The sequence below is a fragment of the Tetrao urogallus genome, assembly GCF_951394365.1.
Source record: "Tetrao urogallus genome assembly, chromosome: 25".
Classification (NCBI taxonomy): Eukaryota; Metazoa; Chordata; class Aves; order Galliformes; family Phasianidae; genus Tetrao; species Tetrao urogallus.
This window is the reverse complement of record NC_136838.1, coordinates 824,761-843,711: the sequence shown is the minus strand read 5'-3', so window position 1 is coordinate 843,711 and position 18,951 is coordinate 824,761. Positions and strand designations below refer to the sequence as shown.

General features: G+C 44.7%; 1 protein-coding gene across 1 annotated transcript in view; it reads right to left on the bottom strand.

Moving 5' to 3' along the window:
- Nucleotides 1-18,951, bottom strand: part of FBN3 (fibrillin 3) — a gene marked incomplete at both ends in the record, with an annotated part of 122,674 nt that overhangs the window by 48,258 nt on the left and 55,465 nt on the right. The window contains 3 exons of the mRNA XM_079546590.1: nucleotides 267-392; nucleotides 14,848-14,973; nucleotides 17,020-17,217. Of these exons, the coding sequence (XP_079402716.1) occupies nucleotides 267-392; nucleotides 14,848-14,973; nucleotides 17,020-17,217 (450 nt within the window). The remainder of the gene's footprint in view (nucleotides 1-266; nucleotides 393-14,847; nucleotides 14,974-17,019; nucleotides 17,218-18,951) is intronic.

The window sequence follows — 18,951 nt, the reverse complement described above, 5'->3', positions numbered from 1 at the left end:
ATACAGACACCTTCTACCTCAGTCCTCCTTTCAATGTCCCCAGCAGGACCCCCATGGAATACTTCAAGCACTGCAGTCCAAGTTAGTTTCTGGGGCTGGGAAATGGCAAAAACCCTGGTCCACAGGAGCCAAGGAGGAGAGCAACAGTCTGTGACAGTGACAGACACTGAACACAAACCCAGCATTTTCCAGCTATTGCATGAACAATGTGTCCTTTTGGAACAACCTGTAAATCACTGTCGTGATGTGAGGTCTGGGTTTCTTACCGATGCAGCGGGATCCATCATGGCTGGTCATGAAACCACGTGGACACGTGCACACGTAGCTGCCTGCTGTGTTGGTACACTCTCCACCATCACACACGCCAGAGATTGTGCCACACTCATCCACATCTAGAAAAGAACAAACCAACAGGGATTACGTTTCCTTGCAAACCATTTCCTACCTGCAGCATGGATTCCGGACCAGAGCTGAGATCACATAGGACAGCTGCTGTGTTAAGGACTGCCGTGGGATGCTTGAAACCCTTAGTGGACTCCCAGCACTGGATCCATTGAGAAAACAAGACCCTCCCAAAGAGTTCTTCACAGGGCTTCACAAAGGTGTGTGCCTTTCTCTCCTCCCAACATAGGTTTTTGGATAGGCTGATTTAAAATGTTAAGCTCAAAGGAAGTTTAGGACAGAAACACATGCTCAGCAACAAAGGTGAGGGGACAAGGAGGTAGAGAAGGATATTCAGAGTGATGGCATCCGTTTGTCTTCCAGAGAAACCATTACCTGTGATGAGTCTCATTTCCCTGGAAGCGGATGGACATCTGCTTGACAATGGGAAGCAGTGAACGAATTCCTTGATTTGCTCGCACACACAGCTTTTGCTTTGTCTTAACCCATGAGCTCTCACAGATTTACCTTTCTGATTTTCTCCTCTATCCCACCAGGGCAAGAGTGAGCAAGTGGCTGAGTGGTGCACAGCTGCCTATGGGGTTAAACCACGACACCATGGAAAGTAATGGCATTACAGGAAGGCACAACAGCTGGCTTTCTGAGCCTCAATCCCAAAACTGAGCAGCTAGTTTTGAAATCTTGCTCAGAAATTACATTCTAATCCATGCTGGCAAGATGAGAAGCTACAGTTTTCTGTGCAGTTTTCCCAACCTTCCAGTCCAGACCAGCTGAAGTAGAACTTTGAGGATATTCCTGGGGTCACTATTTCTTATGCACTATTTGAACAGCTTCATACCCTTGTGAAAATTCTGCTTAACAAATGGGAAACCGTGGAGAAAGGTCAAAGGCCACAGCTTAACAAACACCAAACGGTAATGGAACAGTGGGAGGACAAGGTGCAAAATACAAGCAAAGAGAAGAAGATTGTGGCTTTTGGGTATAGTTATCACCTGGGATTTGAGGAAAACCAATGGGAAAAGACTTCCAAATTAGTCATTTTGCAATTAGTAAGCTGTTTTCCACACATTTTGGACAAAATGCCAGTGTTGTTAAATGTATGGGGCCCTGATACGATTCTGGGGCAGCTGACTGGAATCAAGGCTGTAGATTTGCCTCTACTGCCAACTGAAATCTCTACCAGAAGTCAAGGTAGAATTAGACCCAACCAGCAATCAGCGCACTCAAAACAGTCAGTTGGTGGTTATGGTCCAGGGGATGAGTAAAAGAAGGAATATTTTCTGGAGAGATTTTTACAGTGGCAAAAAAACCCAAAAACCAAAAAACCAAAAAACAAAAAACCAAACTCTCAGCAACTGGCAAAATAAGTACTTTCTGATATACACCTTTATTTATTGTATTTTAAACCTATCACAGTTTTGCGAGTGAATGGAGGGTTTCATATGCAATTTAAGTGCAGCTCAGGTCAAAGTCTGATCCTTTGAGGGGGCTTCTCTGATGTGAACAGCACAACAGCCTTGCAGCAGCTGCGGTGTTACCATGTGTGGGGGGTAGAGTTACTGTAGGCAGAGAAAAACATGCAAAAAAAACAGGCAGAACATCAATGTGTGCTTTTCCTGGAGACTTTTAAGGCGAGGCTGGATCAGGCCCTGGGCAACCTGATGGAACTGTGCTGCCCCTGCTTGCTGCAGGGAGTTGGGCTAAATGGCCTTTGAAGGTCCCTCCCAACACCAAGGATTCTATGATTCTCTGAAAGTCCTCTCATCTGGGAGTGGAAATGGAGGATGCCTTCAGAAGAGATGAACTGGCAGACTTCAATGATGAAAGCAGCATAAACACGGTGTCAGGGAAATGGGGGGTCACCAGGAACTCGTGTGGGTATGTATGAGTTACAGTGATGCATTTCAGAACTGGGTAAGAAATTTCTGTATGAAATGGGTGTGGGCTACTCAGAAGGCTACTGAGCTCCTTCCTGTCCAGTGTGAAACTGAGAAAAAAATGAGTCAGGAAGGAAACGTCTGACTGTAATCTCACAGTGCCATGCAGTGGCTAATGATGCTAATGCAGGACTGAAGACATATGGGAGAAATACAGAGCAGAAGCAGGTGGGTGATGTTACCTCTGAAAGATCACAGTTCTGCGTGGTGCCAGCTCCTACAGCAGGATATTAATTACATGGAGTGGTTCTGAGTCCAGGGGAATGACTCAGGCCTGGAAAAACCTGTCTGACATTAAGGTATTTGCAGGACTCAGTTTGATATCTATGCAAAAAACAGTGGGGATGTGACTGGAGCATAAAAATAAGAAACACAGGAATAATTCTGACATCACAATGCCTTGCAATCTCAAGAAGAAAAGATGAAAGGCGAAATTTAGGCTGGAGTCAAGTAGGTAGCTGTACAACAGTGGTAATTAAACCTTTGTTCTGGTATCCAGGGAAAGGGCACTCCAACACTCAGGTTGAATTCAGCTCATCTAACTTTATGTCTGTAAAAGTCAGTCTCATCTGGGCACACTCTGAGGCCACCAGAAATTTACCTCCTCAGTGAGAAAAGCCTTAGGAAGGTGTTGCATTCCTCCCTCTGGAGATCCCACCTGATCATCAAAGAGGAATAATCAGTTTAGATTCAATTCCCTGTCTGGTCTTGCAAATGAATCTGCAAATGAAGCCTCCCCTTCTCCAACAGGCAGCTCCAGAGTTTGTCTCACCCACCTATCTCTGCAAAGCTGGACTCTTCTCTTTGTTCCTTGCCCGCTTCTCCTTCCTGTTAGAGCAGCTGGATTCCCTACAAGGAATTCTGCCTCCAAGCAAACCGCTCCACAACCACCAACATTTTCCAACCAACCATCAATCCCACCTGAACATGCTTTCTTTTCCTAAGGGAAAGCTCATAACTGTCCCAGTGTTCCACACAGGCTCTGTCAAAACTGCTTCCTACACATAATTGTTCAGCTGTGCCTGAACAACTAAGGATTGGACCACTGATCTCAAGAGTCAGCTTTTTCATTAGACAGGCTACCAAGCTAATGCTGTGTTTCAGGAGACTGTTAATTAATGCCCGTGCAGCTGAGAGGTAAATACAGCCATGACTGCAACACCCTTGTAAAGCTGGGCAAACCTCTGCACAAAACCAAGCGTTAATACAGAGAACAGACTGGAAGTGATTTCATTTCTACATCTCAGCACGCTTTTGGAGCACTGGGGGTTGGTCTCGATGATCTCTAGAGGTCCCTTCCAACCCCTACAATTCTGTGATTGTGTTTTGCCAGGCCCTGCTAAGACACTGATCAGCATTCTACTTGTCTTTTGTCCTGGCTTTGAAAACTTTTCTATAACATGCAAACCAAAACTAGAAACCAAACATGAATTCAAGCTTCAAAGTTGTTGTTTTCATCACTGATTTACAGGTCTTTCTGCTTTGTCCTTTGCAAGCTGATCTCTAAAGCCTTCCTTTGGAATGGCTGTACTCAAGTCAGTGTAAAGGGGAATCAGCTTAACCTCCACAATGCTTTCAGTCTGAGGAGGAGGGTTCAGTTCTCCCAGTTTGAGCACACTGGGCTGGCAGATAAGTATAAACCAATGGTCACATAAGCTAGAATCAAAGTGTATGCAGGCAACTGGTAATTGATTCCTCCCCTGGGTGCTCCATCACAGAACCATAGAATCTCCAAGGTTGGAAAACACCTCTAAGATCATCCAGTCCAACCGTCCATCTATCACCAATATTTCTCACTAAATCACGCCCTCAGCACAACATCTCAATGTACCTTCAGGACAGTTCTGGTGTGTAGTTCCACATGAACTTCTCTACCATGAGAAATAAGGCCCTTCTTTGGAAGCAATTCCTATCCCTCCAGCTACTGTGGATTCCCCAGGATAGATGTATCCCCATTGGAGAGGGGAAATTCATCCAAGGTTCATATCTAAGTTGTGCCTGTACCAAGTGGGAGGGAGTGCAGAGGTTTCACAGAACGAGTGCAACTGTTATTGGGAGCCAAACTGGGACAGGGGGGCATGAAATAGCACAGAGGTGACTGTCATGGAATTAGCATTGTCCTCAGACCTTCAGAAACACTGTCATAAACTTCATCATTGGCTCTACAATTAGACTGCCTGCCAGGAGCCTTCAGTCCTTGCTTCTCAGGCCCAGTGACTGCACTACCACTGGCCTTTGCCTGCAGCGTGGGACAGTGATGGAATTGCAGAATTACAGTTTATTGCCCTTGCTCTGGCTGCTCTTCACGCTGCTGGGGATTGCCCAGCCCTGCCGTGTGTCAAGGTCTCTGCAAGGCCTCTCTGCCACTGAGGGAGTCAGCAGCTCCTCCAGTTCAGGGCTGTCCTCACACTCAGCATCCACTCGAGTCCTGCGTCCAGACACCGTCTCCAGACCAGACCTCTCCTTACAGACAAAGGACTGATCCTGTAGAGAGGGATGTGATCTGAGAGGCTTAGAGAACACCACCTTCCTTCCTTCAGTGGTGAAATCTCAGATTGAATTTGTACTTCATCTCCTAAAGGAAGTAGAAGCAATGGTTCCAATGTCAATTTAATGGTTTTCTGCAAAAATCAAGCTCTAGGTTCATAGCTGCAGAGATACACAAACAGATAACAATCACAGCAAAACACTGTTAATTTCAAGGGACAGCTTCCCTCATGGAGTATCTAAGCGCTCTCAAGCATGAGTGCTACTATGGCAGTGCTGCCCTATGGGAAACTTTTCAATGCATGGGGAAGTCTGAAGATCCCATGAGAGATGCAACAAATTTACAAAACACGAGATTTGTGTGATGTGACTGATTGCCATCTGACACTTCAAACGTGATTTAAGCTGTGCCTGACTCTGTTTGTTCTCCTTAACCAAGGACAAGTATGGAAGATCTAATAAATATAATCTCTTGTTTCAGAGACCTAAAAACATTGGAATCTAAGCTTGGATTCATGTGACTTGGCAGGAGTGGATTTGACATGGATGTGCACTTCTGTTCTGACAATACTAAAAGTATAGAAATAATCTGTTTACAGTTTTCAAATAAATGTTTGTCTTCTGCAGATTCAGCCACAGGTCAAGGAAAGCTGGTGTAGCTGTGAACAAGCTGTAATACTTCAGAAAGGTATTTAAGTCAAGTTTGGAAGGAGTGTTAAAGGGGACAGGTGTAACTGAGAAATTTCATGGAATTGCAGCACGGCCCGAGTTGGAAGGGACCCATGGGATCCTTGAGTCCAGCTCCCAGCTCCACACAGCACCACCCAAACTCAAACCTTCTGGCTGAGAATGGTGTCCCAATGCTTTTGTCTCCAGGGGATGCTGCTGCCTCAGACCCAACTTGCTCTTGGCAAGAAACCATAGATCCCTTTCTGCAGGCTGCCTTCCATCCTCTCATGCCCCATCTTTACACACAGCCAGGGCCGCCCAGTCCCTGGTGAAGAATCCAGCATTTACTTTTGTTAATTTTATACAACTGGTGATTGCTCAGCCCTCTAATTTGTAAACACTGCTCTGCAAGGCCTGTACACCCTCAAGGGGTCAACAGCTACTCCCAATTTGGCATCATCTGCAAACTCAGTACAAGTTTGAGTCCTACGTTCACATCATTTACAGTAACTCTGAAGAGAACTGGCCCTAAATTTGAGTCTTGGGGAACCCCACAAGTGAGCGGCTGCAGACCAGTGTAACCTTTTACAATATAATCCTTGGCCAATTGTTCACCCATTTTATTACGTACTTCTCCAGCTGCGTGCTGGAAATTTTGTCCAAATGGATACTATGACAGATAGTAATCACAATCTTTGCTAAAATATGAAAAAAACAGCATCTGCTGGCTTCCCTGGGTCATCTAGATGGGTAGCTTTCCTTGTTATAAAAGGAAATTAAGTTAGTTAAACAGGATTTCCCCTCATGAATTCATGTTGGCTATGACCAATGGCCGTGCCCTCTTTCAAGTGTTTTTTAATACGTTTCAGAATGAACCCCTCCATAATTTCCAAGCACTGAAGTGAGACCGACAGGCCTGTAATTATCAGGGTTTTCTTCCTTACTCTTCTTAAAAATTAGAGCAACATTTGCCAGTTTCCAGTCAACTGGGACCACTTCAGCTTCCCAAGACCATTGAAAAATAATTGAGATAGGTCTCATAATGATACCAGTCAACTCCTTGAAATCCAGGGATGAATCCCATCAGGACTCAGAGAATTATATGCATCCATCCAGAGCAGCAAATCCCAAACGAGTTCAGAACTGGGGAGGGAGTTTATCATTGCCACAGTCATGATCCTCAGACTCAGGTTTCCAGGGATCTCAGGGTTCATCATGAGTTTACAGAGAGGAAGAAGGCATTAAGCACCTCTGCTTTGTCTACACCTCTTTTTGTGAAGTGACCATCATTGAGTAACAGGCCAACATTATCTCTGCTCCTTCTTTTGCTGTTGTCATAATTTCAAAAGCTCTTTTTGTTGTCTCCCACAGTACTGGTCAGCTTCAACCCCAACTGAGCTTTGGCTGCATTAATTTTCTCCCTACAATGGCAACCAGCATCTCCATAGTTCTCCCATGTTGCCTGACCTTGCTTCTCATGCCCATGTCATCTGATATCAAGAGAGAAAAATGCATTTTTACTTGGTTTCTCAGTAACTCTAAAAGTATACTTTCAAAAGTGTAATTTCTGCTGCCTTTTTTTACACAGAGCAAAAGACATTGCTTCTATCCTTGCAGTATTCCTTTATCTCTTTGATATTCAAAGTTACTGCAGCAGATTACATGATTTGAAGCCTGGAAAGACAGCAATGCAAGCCTATAGAAAACACTTTCCCCACATGGGCCCCGGCAGGGAATGAGATTTTATCACTGCAGCCTACCCTGCCATTTAATAACAGGCCTGTGTTTGGTTACAATTTGCAGAACACTCAAAGTGAAAGACCTTTATAAAGTGAACGCTGACTGTGCTATTAGAAATAACTATTTAAAACATCCACATATCTCCCTTGAAGTTTGTCGTGTCAGAGATCTGGAGGCCAGCTGACATCAGTGCTTGGAATGTCAGTCACCCACGAAAAGGTATTGTGTTGGGATAGCGGGGAGCAACAGCAACTTGCATTCCACTCTTAAGGAAAAACAGAGTTCATTCAAAAAGTTAAATGAAACTGCAACATTTTTTTCTTTCCATTTAAAATCCTGAGATGAGTGTTAGCAACAGAATCACCGGGAAAAAAAAGCAAATGTTTCTGAAGACTGCTTTCACATCCTGTACTTGGAGAAACTGAGCTGCAGTCTTTGTTGTTGTTTTACTTCTTTCCCACCACATCCACCTTCTTTATTACACTGAAGTTTTGGTTCATTCAGTGCTGAAGCCCTTGGGGAAGCTTCACGCAGTGGGACACATATGTGCACCTCTCATTAACACCCAGCTGCCAGTTCTGCCTAGGGAATTCTTCCAACTTCAACCTGGCTACTTCATGACTTTTCCAACTTTCTGCTAAGAATTAAAGCAATATTCTTTGCACTCTGCTCTTCAGACAATGGCAGAATTCAATGTAAACGTTGATTTTGGATCTGGTCTCCCATAGTGCTGGATTGGGTTTGGCCCAATCACTTAAAAGCTGAAGATGCTGGAAGCCAAAGGCTACAGAGCTTCAGAAAGAGAGCTGCAGCCTGCAAAGCACATCCAACTCGGGTGCCCGCAGACATGCTGAAACCCCAACCTTCCCATCTGCTAAAAATACAGGAATTGATGGAGAAAACATCTCTGTGTCACGTAGCAGAGGTCATGCCTCATCAGCCCTCCTCTCGTGCAGCACACGGGACTTTCAGGCCTTCCTTTCCAAAAAGCACAAAGAAACCACAGAGGAGAGTAACACAGCCCTCCAAACCATACTAAATCCATGGAAATGAGCTTTTAGTGGGTATAAACAATGAGCTCTTTTGTAGTCATTTTGTAAGAAAATTAGAAACATGCTAATAAAATGGCTATCGTGTTCCATTTGGGAGGAAAATGGGCTGGCCTACCCTCTCAGCTCATGGAAAACACAGGAAAACTCCCTCCAATTTTAAAATATGAATGAGATTCAACAGAGTAAAAAAAATAGAGCCTTGTCTTCATCAGAATATTTGAAATGTGGATTAGTTGTGACAAAAAGACTGCTGCAGATTAGCCCTTAGGGTTATAAGTAGCATCTAATGTGTCAGTCTACAAATGCTAAATAGAAGGGGGTGAGTAAAAAGAGGTGGGCTTTGTAATTAAAGGATCTATTCGTCCTTGGCAGAATCTGTCTCTTGTGGAGGCAGACGACTGTCAAAAAAGAACTGTCCTGGACGGATTTAAACAGAGCTTGCTGCACACAGTATGCAGTGCCTTTCACCTCCTGGTCTGCTTTTTGTCTGTGTGCTTCACTACATCTTGTACCTTATCATTCTAGAACAATTTTGGTTGTAGGACAGTTACTGCTTCTGGGGCACTGGAAAGCATCTTGGGTGACATACTGGCATTACATACTTCACTGATAACAGAGCGAGGAATTCTGCCATGCAGTAGAGGAAGTGCTATTAAGAAAAGTGAAAGTATTGGAAGAGAACCATTAAAACTATGGAAGGAAAGGATTTATTCAGCCAGTGATTCCACCCTTGAGAACAACACAAGGAATTATTCCCTTAAGTATAATCATGAGGTTGTTTCCAGGGTATAAGATGTTACTTGGAGTAACAACCCCCCCTCCCCTCTCATTTCTTAATGAAGATCTTTGTATAAGGAAGATATGCCTGATTTCAGGTGTGACATTTTTCTTCATTTTGTACCACTGTTTTCAGAAGTGTTTTCTCGTGTACTCCACAACTGCTTTCTTCCAGAGGTTAAGCAGTTACATGATGGACGCACACCCTTCTTTCAGACCCCGCACACTTCTAATTCCCTGCAAACCTCAGCAGGTGCTGCTCTTTTCCAGTTCCTCCATCTGTCAATTTCGCAGTAAACTGACGACACCTGCCTTCCTTGCTCACCTTCTCATACAAACACAATATAAATGCAGTCCTTCGGTTTTCCCAAAGCTGGCTTTGTTTTCAGGACTTGCTAAGAGAGCAACCCCTTCACCTTCAGATCTTGTCTCTCCTCCTCTGTGTTTCACAGAGTACCTGCATCCATCAGAAAGTGAGCAGGCAACTCCCTTGTGCCAGAAATTTCTCGTTAGGTGTGTCATAGCCCTGAGCTCAGCAACTCTTGATCCCTCGAGCTCACTCAGAATACAGTGGCCAAAAGCATAAAATAAGCCACTATTTGAAACTGTCACATTCATCAGAGATGAGCTGCAGCAATAACTCTAGAATTGAGCAACCCTGTATTTGCGGGACATACAGGTTCAAATTCAAACTCGATTCCATGTGCACATTTTCTCATTTTGCAGATGGAGCATTTTCATTATAGGGCTGACCCAAGATTCATCCAGTGTATTCAACACCAGCCTTGCAGCCTTCTGATATGCTTGGGAAATTGGGACCTGAGCTTGCTTGTCAGCACAGTAGATCCTGCGTAAGAAAAGCATCTTTACTCTTTGGGGATTCAGAAACTGAAAATGAAGCCTTGATTCCAGGTGCCATTTGCATTAAGAGATAAGTATCAATATGGGAAGCTAACAACATTATCTCTGCTCCAGCATCCTCCCACCAATAAACAGCCCAAAGAAGACTGGTGTTACATGCTGCTGTGTTGATGGGGGAGACATCATTAATCAGCAAACACAGTGACACAGGCTCTGACCTTTGGCTCAAATACAATCCCATCTGCTGACTTCACTCCCCAGGAGGAATTTTCTAAGTAGAAAACACAAACTCCTGGGAACTATGGAAGAATTTAACAGAGATATTTAATCTAGCTTTAATATTTCCTGGTTGCCTGGCTCGGATGAAGAATCTGAAAACAAGTGAAAACCATCTTTTTCCTAAGCAAGATGGTCTCAGTGCAAACTGAGAATTCACTGTTTTCACCAGCTGCAAAATAAGTACAAACAGATTCAAAAAGAGAATTGCAGCTTTGAGGTTTTATTTTTGGAGCACACCTGGATAAAGAACTTATCTTCTTATGGTTGAGGTCATTATCTTGATTTAAAACCCTTGTCCAGTGTTGCTTGGACTGTTACAGTAGTACAGACATTTCAGGAGAACAGAAATGAGGTTCTCTATCTGTTCTAACAAGTAAGCTGCTCTTGACATATCAAAGCTTCAGCAAATTCTTTGAGACAGGGCCTTTTATATCGAGGAGAGGAGAAGAGAGGAGAGGAGAGGAGAGGAGAGGAGAGAGAGAGGAGAGGAGAGGAGAGGAGAGGAGAGGAGAGGAGAGGAGAGGAGAGGAGAGGAGAGGAGAGGAGAGGAGAGGAGAGGAGAGGAGAGGAGAGCAGAGGAGAGCAGAGGAGAGGAGAGCAGAGGAGAGCAGAGGAGAGGAGAGGAGAGCAGAGGAGAGGAGAGGAGAGGAGAGGAGAGGAGAGGAGAGGAGAGGAGAGGAGAGGAGAGGAGAGGAGAGGAGAGGAGAGGAGAGGAGAGGAGAGGAGAGGAGAGGAGAGGAGAGGAGAGGAGAGGAGAGGAGAGGAGAGGAGAGGAGAGGAGAGGAGAGGAGAGGAGAGGAGAGGAGAGGAGAGGAGAGGAGAGGAGAGGAGAGGAGAGGAGAGGAGAGGAGAGGAGAGGAGAGGAGAGGAGAGGAGAGGAGAGGAGAGGAGAGGAGAGGAGAGAATGGCATGGGATAGTTCAGTTGGAAGAGATCTGCAACGATAATCAAGACCAAATGCCTGACAACTTCAGGGCTACCCAAAAGTTTAAGTATATGAGTGAAGGCATTATCCAAATGTCCCTTGAGCGTTGATAGGAACAGGGCACCAGCTGCCTCTCCAGGAAACCTTTATCAGTGTTTAATCACCTTCATGGTTAAGAATTTTTTCCTAATGTCCAGTCGGAACCTCTCCTGGCACAGCCTTGTGTCATTCCCTCCCATTCTAAATAACAACTTCATACAGCATTAGAGTCGGATAAACCCCTGACAAGATGCCAGTTCTCTGTTCTCCTATTCACATAGCTGTAGTGACTCACATGAAGCACATGGAGCAGTGACAGCCCAGACAAAGGTATCCTCTTCTTCCGACTTCATGGTTGGGACATGTTGGTGATTCATGTCTGGGAAACGAGCCCTCAAAAACAAACTCAACCCTGCCAGTTTACAGCATCCTTCATGTTTATGTCGCTCTCACAGAAAGATCTGTAAGTCAACAGGTTATGCCAAAGGCAAGCACCACTCTTTTGGTGGTCTCTTTAGCAACCGAGGAAAGATAAACTATGGAACAGACACTGTAGATGCTGGAGATGTCTCTTTTTATGGCTGTTCAGGAAGCAGAGTGAAAGGAAGCTGTTTATGGCTGCATCACACTGCTTTTGCAGGCGTTCTGGGAAGTGAGGACCCACGCAGAGGCCCCTTGCATCTGGATGACAGATTCAGACAATGAATTGTTTTTAATCTTGGTGTATAGAAAATTCCAGCTAAACTGATTTCATATGTGCTTTGTCTGGTCCCTGGCCAGCATGGGTGAGGCAGACCAAGGCAATGAGAACAATTTTTTTGCATACTAAAGTTGGGTTCATGGTTCTAGTGTAGTCCAGCCTTGGCTCACTGACCAGTCAAATTGCATGGGACATAACTTGATACGGGGAACTGGTTTGTTGCCTGAAATCTGTGTTAAAGGACTGTTTTGGATTCTACTATTTCCAAGTCCACGGGTGCTGGAGAGCTGCAAGAAACCCTCCTGTTCAAACTTCAGAAAGTCTCATGGCATCCTGCCAATAAAAATCCACTGACACAGATGTTTTCTCAACATAAAAGACTGTCCAGCCCCCACGGAAGATTAACCTCCATAGCTGTGTCTCACTTTGGAAAAGTTTTTCTGAAGGGCTGAACCCAGGTCCCATGGCATGCACTGACACAAACACTGCTCGACTGTACCAGCAGAGTGTAGGTCTGCATTGCAGGAGTGGTGATATGGGAGCAGTCACTTGGAAACAGTGATTTTGTTTTTCCCCCCTGAGAAATGACTCTTAGGAGGAACCTCACAGGAAACACATGCTGCAAACCCATAGTGTTAGGAAGGTGGGTTTCTGGCATGCTGACTGCTTCTAATAGCTAGCTGCCTACAGCTCTGCCACTGTAAATAACTTTGCCACCTGGAAACAAATTCCAGGTTAAACATCTGGATTCTAGTGCATTCATCATCCCTTGTCTTCATTACAACAGAGCTTTGGAGGGGAATGAAAGGCAAGTGTAATTCCTGAAGCCCAGCTAGGTGGGACGGAGTTGCATGAGTACAATGAACACATTCCATCCTTAAAATGGAATACACAGGCCAGCAGGGTTTCATACAGTATGAGCTTTCATATTCGAGACAGGAACCATTTAATGTTGTTTTCATTTGTCAGATGTTTGGAAAATGCAACAAGTGTTTATTCCTTTACTTCTGAGAAGTGCAGCCTGCCTGGCAAGGCACAAGAACTGCTGCAAAACATTCGGGGACAGTGTGTTCTTCCCATAGAGGTCTGCACACCTCTCAGAGAACGTTCTGAGCAGTGACAGAGAAGCTGCTGAGGCTGGACCCTAAGGAACTGGAGCTAGGCTATCAACACAGCATCAAGAGTGCCCAGATAGGTGACACTGTGAATGATAATATATTGACTGTACATAATCCTAATCTGTGCCCCATGTTTTATAGAATCATCACAGAATAGAATCATAGAATGGCCTGGGTTTTAAAGGAGCACAATGCTCATCCAGTTCCAACCCCCTGCTGTGTGCAGGTCGCCAACCAGCAGCCCAGGCTGCCCAGAGCCACATCCAGCCTGGCCTGGAATGCCTGCAGGGATGGGGCATCCACAGCCTCCTTGGGGTTCTACTGTGGAATTCTGTGTCTTATGGTGTAGAAAAGGTGATGAAGACATTGCTTTCTGTGTGAGTTCTGAATGCATCCAAGTGGCACAGTGAACAACTTATCCTGAGCCAGTGAGTAAATGACAGTTCCAGAGGCTTCTAGGAAGCGTTCTGCCTTAATTACCACAACTTGTCTTAACGCAGTTAAATTTTCACACCCTAAGCAAAACTAGCTCTCTGTTCTGAGGACCAAGTCATTTGGCCATTTCCAAACAACACTACTTAACCCCTGGAAAATATTTTGCTTGGAAATGGTGGAACAGTGCATCACTTCATCGTGCCCTCTGAGCTGCTGAGACTGATCCTTGACATTTCCTGCACCTTTACCAACAGACTGTAAGCTGACTGCTGACACTGCAGATCAGCTTGCCCACATGCTCAGAGTAGAGCTGCACCTGCTCACCTGTGCAAGGCATCTGGGTGCACCACTGAAGTGCTTTTAGAAGACAATTAATACTTAAACAGCATAGATAAGCACAAACCATGCCCCAGAAACGCTGCACCATTTCCAAAAGAAATGCTGAAAATGTCATTCTCATCTCCAACTCGTTTGAAGAGAAGCAGGGGCTGGGATGGCATCAGACATCAGGAGGCTGTTGGTAGCCATGCCTCTGACAGGCAATTCCTGCCTCTGCCACCAAATTATTGATGGTATGCAAGGGCAAATTTCAGGTTCTGGTCAACACATCAGTTGGAATAATTATCACCAAGTCAGTGAAACAACACTGCACTGAGTTGCTCCACACTCTCATCCTATGAAATCAGGTCTTCTGCAGTGCAGTGATGTTATTTCTGGTTGTCTTTTTCGATCACCACGAGCCAGTTGGATTCCACTCCAGACTTTCAATTACTCTACTGAACTACAAGCAACCAAGCTGTAAAAAGATAAATACCAATTGGATATAAGGGAACTATTCCTCACCATAGCCGTGGCAACACCCTGGGACAAGAACCCCAAAAGGACAGGTCTTAAGCATTCAAAACTCCATCAGAAAAGACCCTGAGCAAATTGATCTAGCTTTGAAGCTAGCCCTGATCTAAGCAGAAGGCTGAGCTGGAGACCCCTTCTGTTCAGTGAGTCTCGTGTTGGAATTAAAACAGCCTTCAGAAAACATCTGCAGGAAAAAAAAAAACCAACACACATACAAAAAAAAACAACCAGCAAACTATTTTGAGTTGAAGAGAAGACTGGATAAGATCTGTTTCTCATTTCCTTACTTTGCACTCCAGGAAGCAGATCAGAAATTCATACTGCAGTGCATTCTCTGACCTGACTTAGTGCTTGTAGAGCCCATTCCTGCTTGGAAATCAGGATCAAGGTGTGGAGGCTCTCTTGCATCTCTGTTTTCCCAGCCTTGGAGATACCCAGCACTGCTGAGAGATTCTCAGGTGTTCACGTGTTTTTCTGTTCTCAGAAAGAACCTGGGAGCAGTGTGCTGAGCAGTCTGCCTGGGAGCAGTGTGCTGAGCAGTCTGCAGTCTGCAGAGCAGATGTCTGCAGTCTTACCTTCACATCTGTGGCTGGTCTCGCTCTGCTTGTGTCCTGCAGGGCATTTGCATTCATAAGAACCCACTGTGTTGATGCAGTTACCACCCTGGCAGAGTCCAGGAATGGCTTGACATTCATCCACATCTACAGGAAAAAAAAAGCAAAGACGTTGGAAATCATAGCCATTGAAACAGGTGAAGGTTCAGCTTACAATGGTGAAGAATAGTTCTATAAGAAATAGGAAGCCTTGCTCCAAGTAGGTGAATTTATATTTTTCAAAGCAATTACCTACCAGTTGCATTAGCTGTAAGGACATAAAATGGACAGATTGCTGGCACAGCTACACAAAACAAAAAGGGAGAGAAAAGTGTAATGTTTTCCAAAGCCAACATCCCCAGGCTCAGCAAGAACCTTCGTATGGATGGCAAGGCTATGATTAGTGTGGCTGCTCCCTTATGGGAGTAGTTGAGTTCGTTCCAGGTTGGTGGCTGAATACGATGAGAAATGATTTGCGTGCAGCCTTTAGAGAGCAACATCTGATGCTGGGCAAAGAGGGGAACCTACAGACCGTTAGCTGTTCCATCAGCCCAGCCCCAGGATGCTCAGCCTGCAGCCAAGAGCTCCTCAGCTGTGAAGGGGCACTGCTTTCCAAAGCACCTCAGAAGTTCTCAGCAACTTACTGCTAGATCCAGCACTCCCAGGTGCAGCAGATATTGATACTCCAGTTTTGTCTGCAAGTGACGGTGACAACATATAAATAAGCCAAGCTCACATAAAGACACTGGGGACATATAATGCAGATTACAACAGGCAGCCAGAAAGATCTCTGCATTTTCAGTTTTATCCTACAGACAGTGGTTAATGTGGGTGTTGGATGCAATAGGCTTTTTGGTCACAACAGGTAAAGGCTCAAATTGGTTGCAGATGCAGAAAGGAATTCATGCATCTATGCATGGAGATCCCTGCAACAGACCAGTGGGAAAAAAACAAACAATCTTGAAGGCTGCCAAAAGGATTTACTGATCAGAGCTCAATAGACCATTCTGCTGTTATTGCCTGAGTGTCCTGGACATTGAACAAAACTTCTAAACATTTTTTATGCCTATTTTGTTTGTGTGATCTCAAAGGAGATATGACTTCTGTTTAGACCCAACGTTAAAGTTTATAGAGCACCAAGCACCAGATACAAGAGCTGACTATGTGCCCCATTAGCAACAGCAATGCTCCAGAATGAAGATACATGGAAAGCTTAATTGGTAACATAGTTTTAAACCTGGTGAAACGTTAGCCTGATTTACTGCATCTTGCAGCATAGGGGATCATCTGAGAGCTACAGCATGGACAGAACCTTTAAACGAGATAAGATTATCTGAAAAATGCAAAGAGTGTTGAGCAGAGAAAAATTTCACTGAAGCTATCCATCATACCTCTGTGTGCAGAAGATCTGATCAGACCCACATGAAAAATTCTAGATTTTATTTTACTTGTGTTTTAAACTGAATGTGACCAGGAAAATCCATATATTGAAACCGTCTCAGAATGGAAATCCCTAACAAGTTTATTTGGGATCTATCCAGATGCCTGAATGCAACTATTACAACATGTTAGAAAACCAAATACCTACATGCACATTAATTAAATTATAATATAAAAAGTTTTACAAGTCTTACGAAGGAAAAATGAACAAGGAGGGCAGGTGTTTGGTCAGAGGAAATGGAATAAAATGATAAAGTTGAGATATCCACTTTTATTCAAATAATTCCAAATGTTCCCTGTGGAAACATAACCAAAGGCAACACAATCCGCAGGCAGTCGTATCTCACGAAATATTTCCAGCTGAAGGTATTTCTACTTGCAGTGCTGGTAAAACCTGAACACACTGCCTGTGGCACAAACATTTCTCTCCCCCAGTTCACTTCCTTGATTAAGGGGAGCAAACTTTGGCCTCTAGCAATAGTTTTCCCATACACAATTTTTTGTCACCTATGAAAAATATCACTGAAGTGGTTGTCAGGTGGGAGAGCTAAGTCCATGGTGATGCTCTGTGACGTATGAGGACAGATACAGCACACACATTTTCACAAATAAATGCCCTCTGTACCGCGGCTCCTGGCAGTCAACCTTCACTTGAGCTTTCAGTACACATCAGGATGGATAAGAGAAAATCCTCTTACGTGTTGTGACATTTACCTTGGCAGGCTCCAGTACGAATGTTGGGAATGAAACCTCGTCGGCAGGGGTGAGGCTGGGCAGGGCACATCTCACACGGGTGACCCCACGCCCGTCCAATGGTGGCACAACACATGGTCTTGGTACAGACGATCCCGCTGAGTTGGCCCTGGCACATCTGGTTATTTACCTGGCTAAAGCAGGGACCGGTACGGTAGTCTGAGGGAAAATAAAAACAGCCACAGGTTAGATCAAGATACAAGTGCAAGGTTGTCTGTCTAAACTGCCTGTCTAGTCTTACTGGATCTATTTCTCATCCTACCAGCAAAGTTTTTCAAGTGCAAACTCACAGAATTGTAGAATCATAGAGTCACCAAGGTTGGAAAAGACCTCCAAGATGATCCAGTCTAACTATAGAATCATAGAATCACCAAGGTTGGAAAAGACCTAAAAGCTCATCCAGTCCAACCATTCACCTCTTACCAATAGCTCCCACTGAACCATGTCCCTCAACACAACATCCAGTCTTTCCTTGAACACCCCCAGGGTCGGTGACTCCACCACCTCCCTGGGCATCCATGGCAGTGCCTGATCACCCTTTCCAAAAGGTAATACTTCCTCATGTCCAGCCTGAATCTCCCCTGCCGTAGCTTGAAACCATTTCCTCTGCTCCTATCACTGATGACACGAGAGAAGAGGCCGACCCCCAGCTCACTACAACCTCCCTTCAGGCAGTCATAGAGAGCAGTGAGGTCTCCCCTGAGCTCCTCTTCTCCAAGCTGAACATTCCCAGCTCCTTCAGCCTCTCCTCATACGGCCTGTGTTCCATCACCTACCATCAGCATTTCCCCACTAAACCATGTCCTTTAGTACAACACGGGTAAATATTTCTTGAACACTTCCATGGGCAAGTTCTGCAAAAATATTAAATATTAAGTAGCCATAGGAAGAATAAAGATTTAAAACTAAACTAGAAGCTAGCACTGGATAGTGGTTGCCTTTCGTCCACCTTTCATGAGACCACTGGGAGGTTCTCCAAGTCAGCTCTTCCTGGTTTCCCCAGGCTCATCCCAAGAGCTACAGTGATTCCATGTCTTCAGTCAGTGTTCCACAAGCACTGGCCCAAAACCAATTCAAAATGCAAACATCAGGCAAAGAGGAGATTTCAGGGCTGCAAACTCAGCTGCACTGTGGACTGCTGGCAACAGTGAAACAGTCAAGCTTCATATAAATTAGATTAACTGGAGAGAAGGTAATGGCAGTGCTTTAAACTAAAAAAGAGCAGATGGAGATTAGATATTTGGAGAAAACTCTTAACTGTGAAGCTGGTCAGGTGCTGAAAGAGTTGCCCAGAGAAGTTGTGGATGTCTGATCCATGGAAGTGTGGAGGGCCAGAATGAATGGAGCTCTGAGCAACCTGGAGATGTGGAAGGTGTCCTGCCTCTGGCAAGGGGACGAACTGAATGGGCTTTAAGGCCTCTAGGGACAAAGACACTTATGGAGATGGCATTTCTTGGACAGCCTTAGGGCTTGGCAATCCAAGTAACAGAAACATGCATACAGGCAAAGTAAGTATATCATTTCAGTACTCAAGGACATCCTTTCATCTCCAGTGTCCCATTGCTATACTCAATAAATGCAAATCTCATACCTCCAGGTCAAGAAAATTTATAAAAACAATCTTGTTTCAAGATACTGGGTCCCTTACTGTGATCCTGCAATATAAACGAGCACTCAGGCAGTCAGTCAATACAATCACACATCACCAGAGGAGAGAGATGAAGGCACTATGCTCATAATCCTCTCAGTTTTGGGCACCCAAGGATTATGTATATCTAAGTACATAAGTGAAGGTGCTCCTCATTTAGAACAGTGGACTTTAAGTCACCATTCCCTCCAGCATCTTCGATACCAATCTCAGCACAGAGGGAGATCCACCAACCTACTCACATT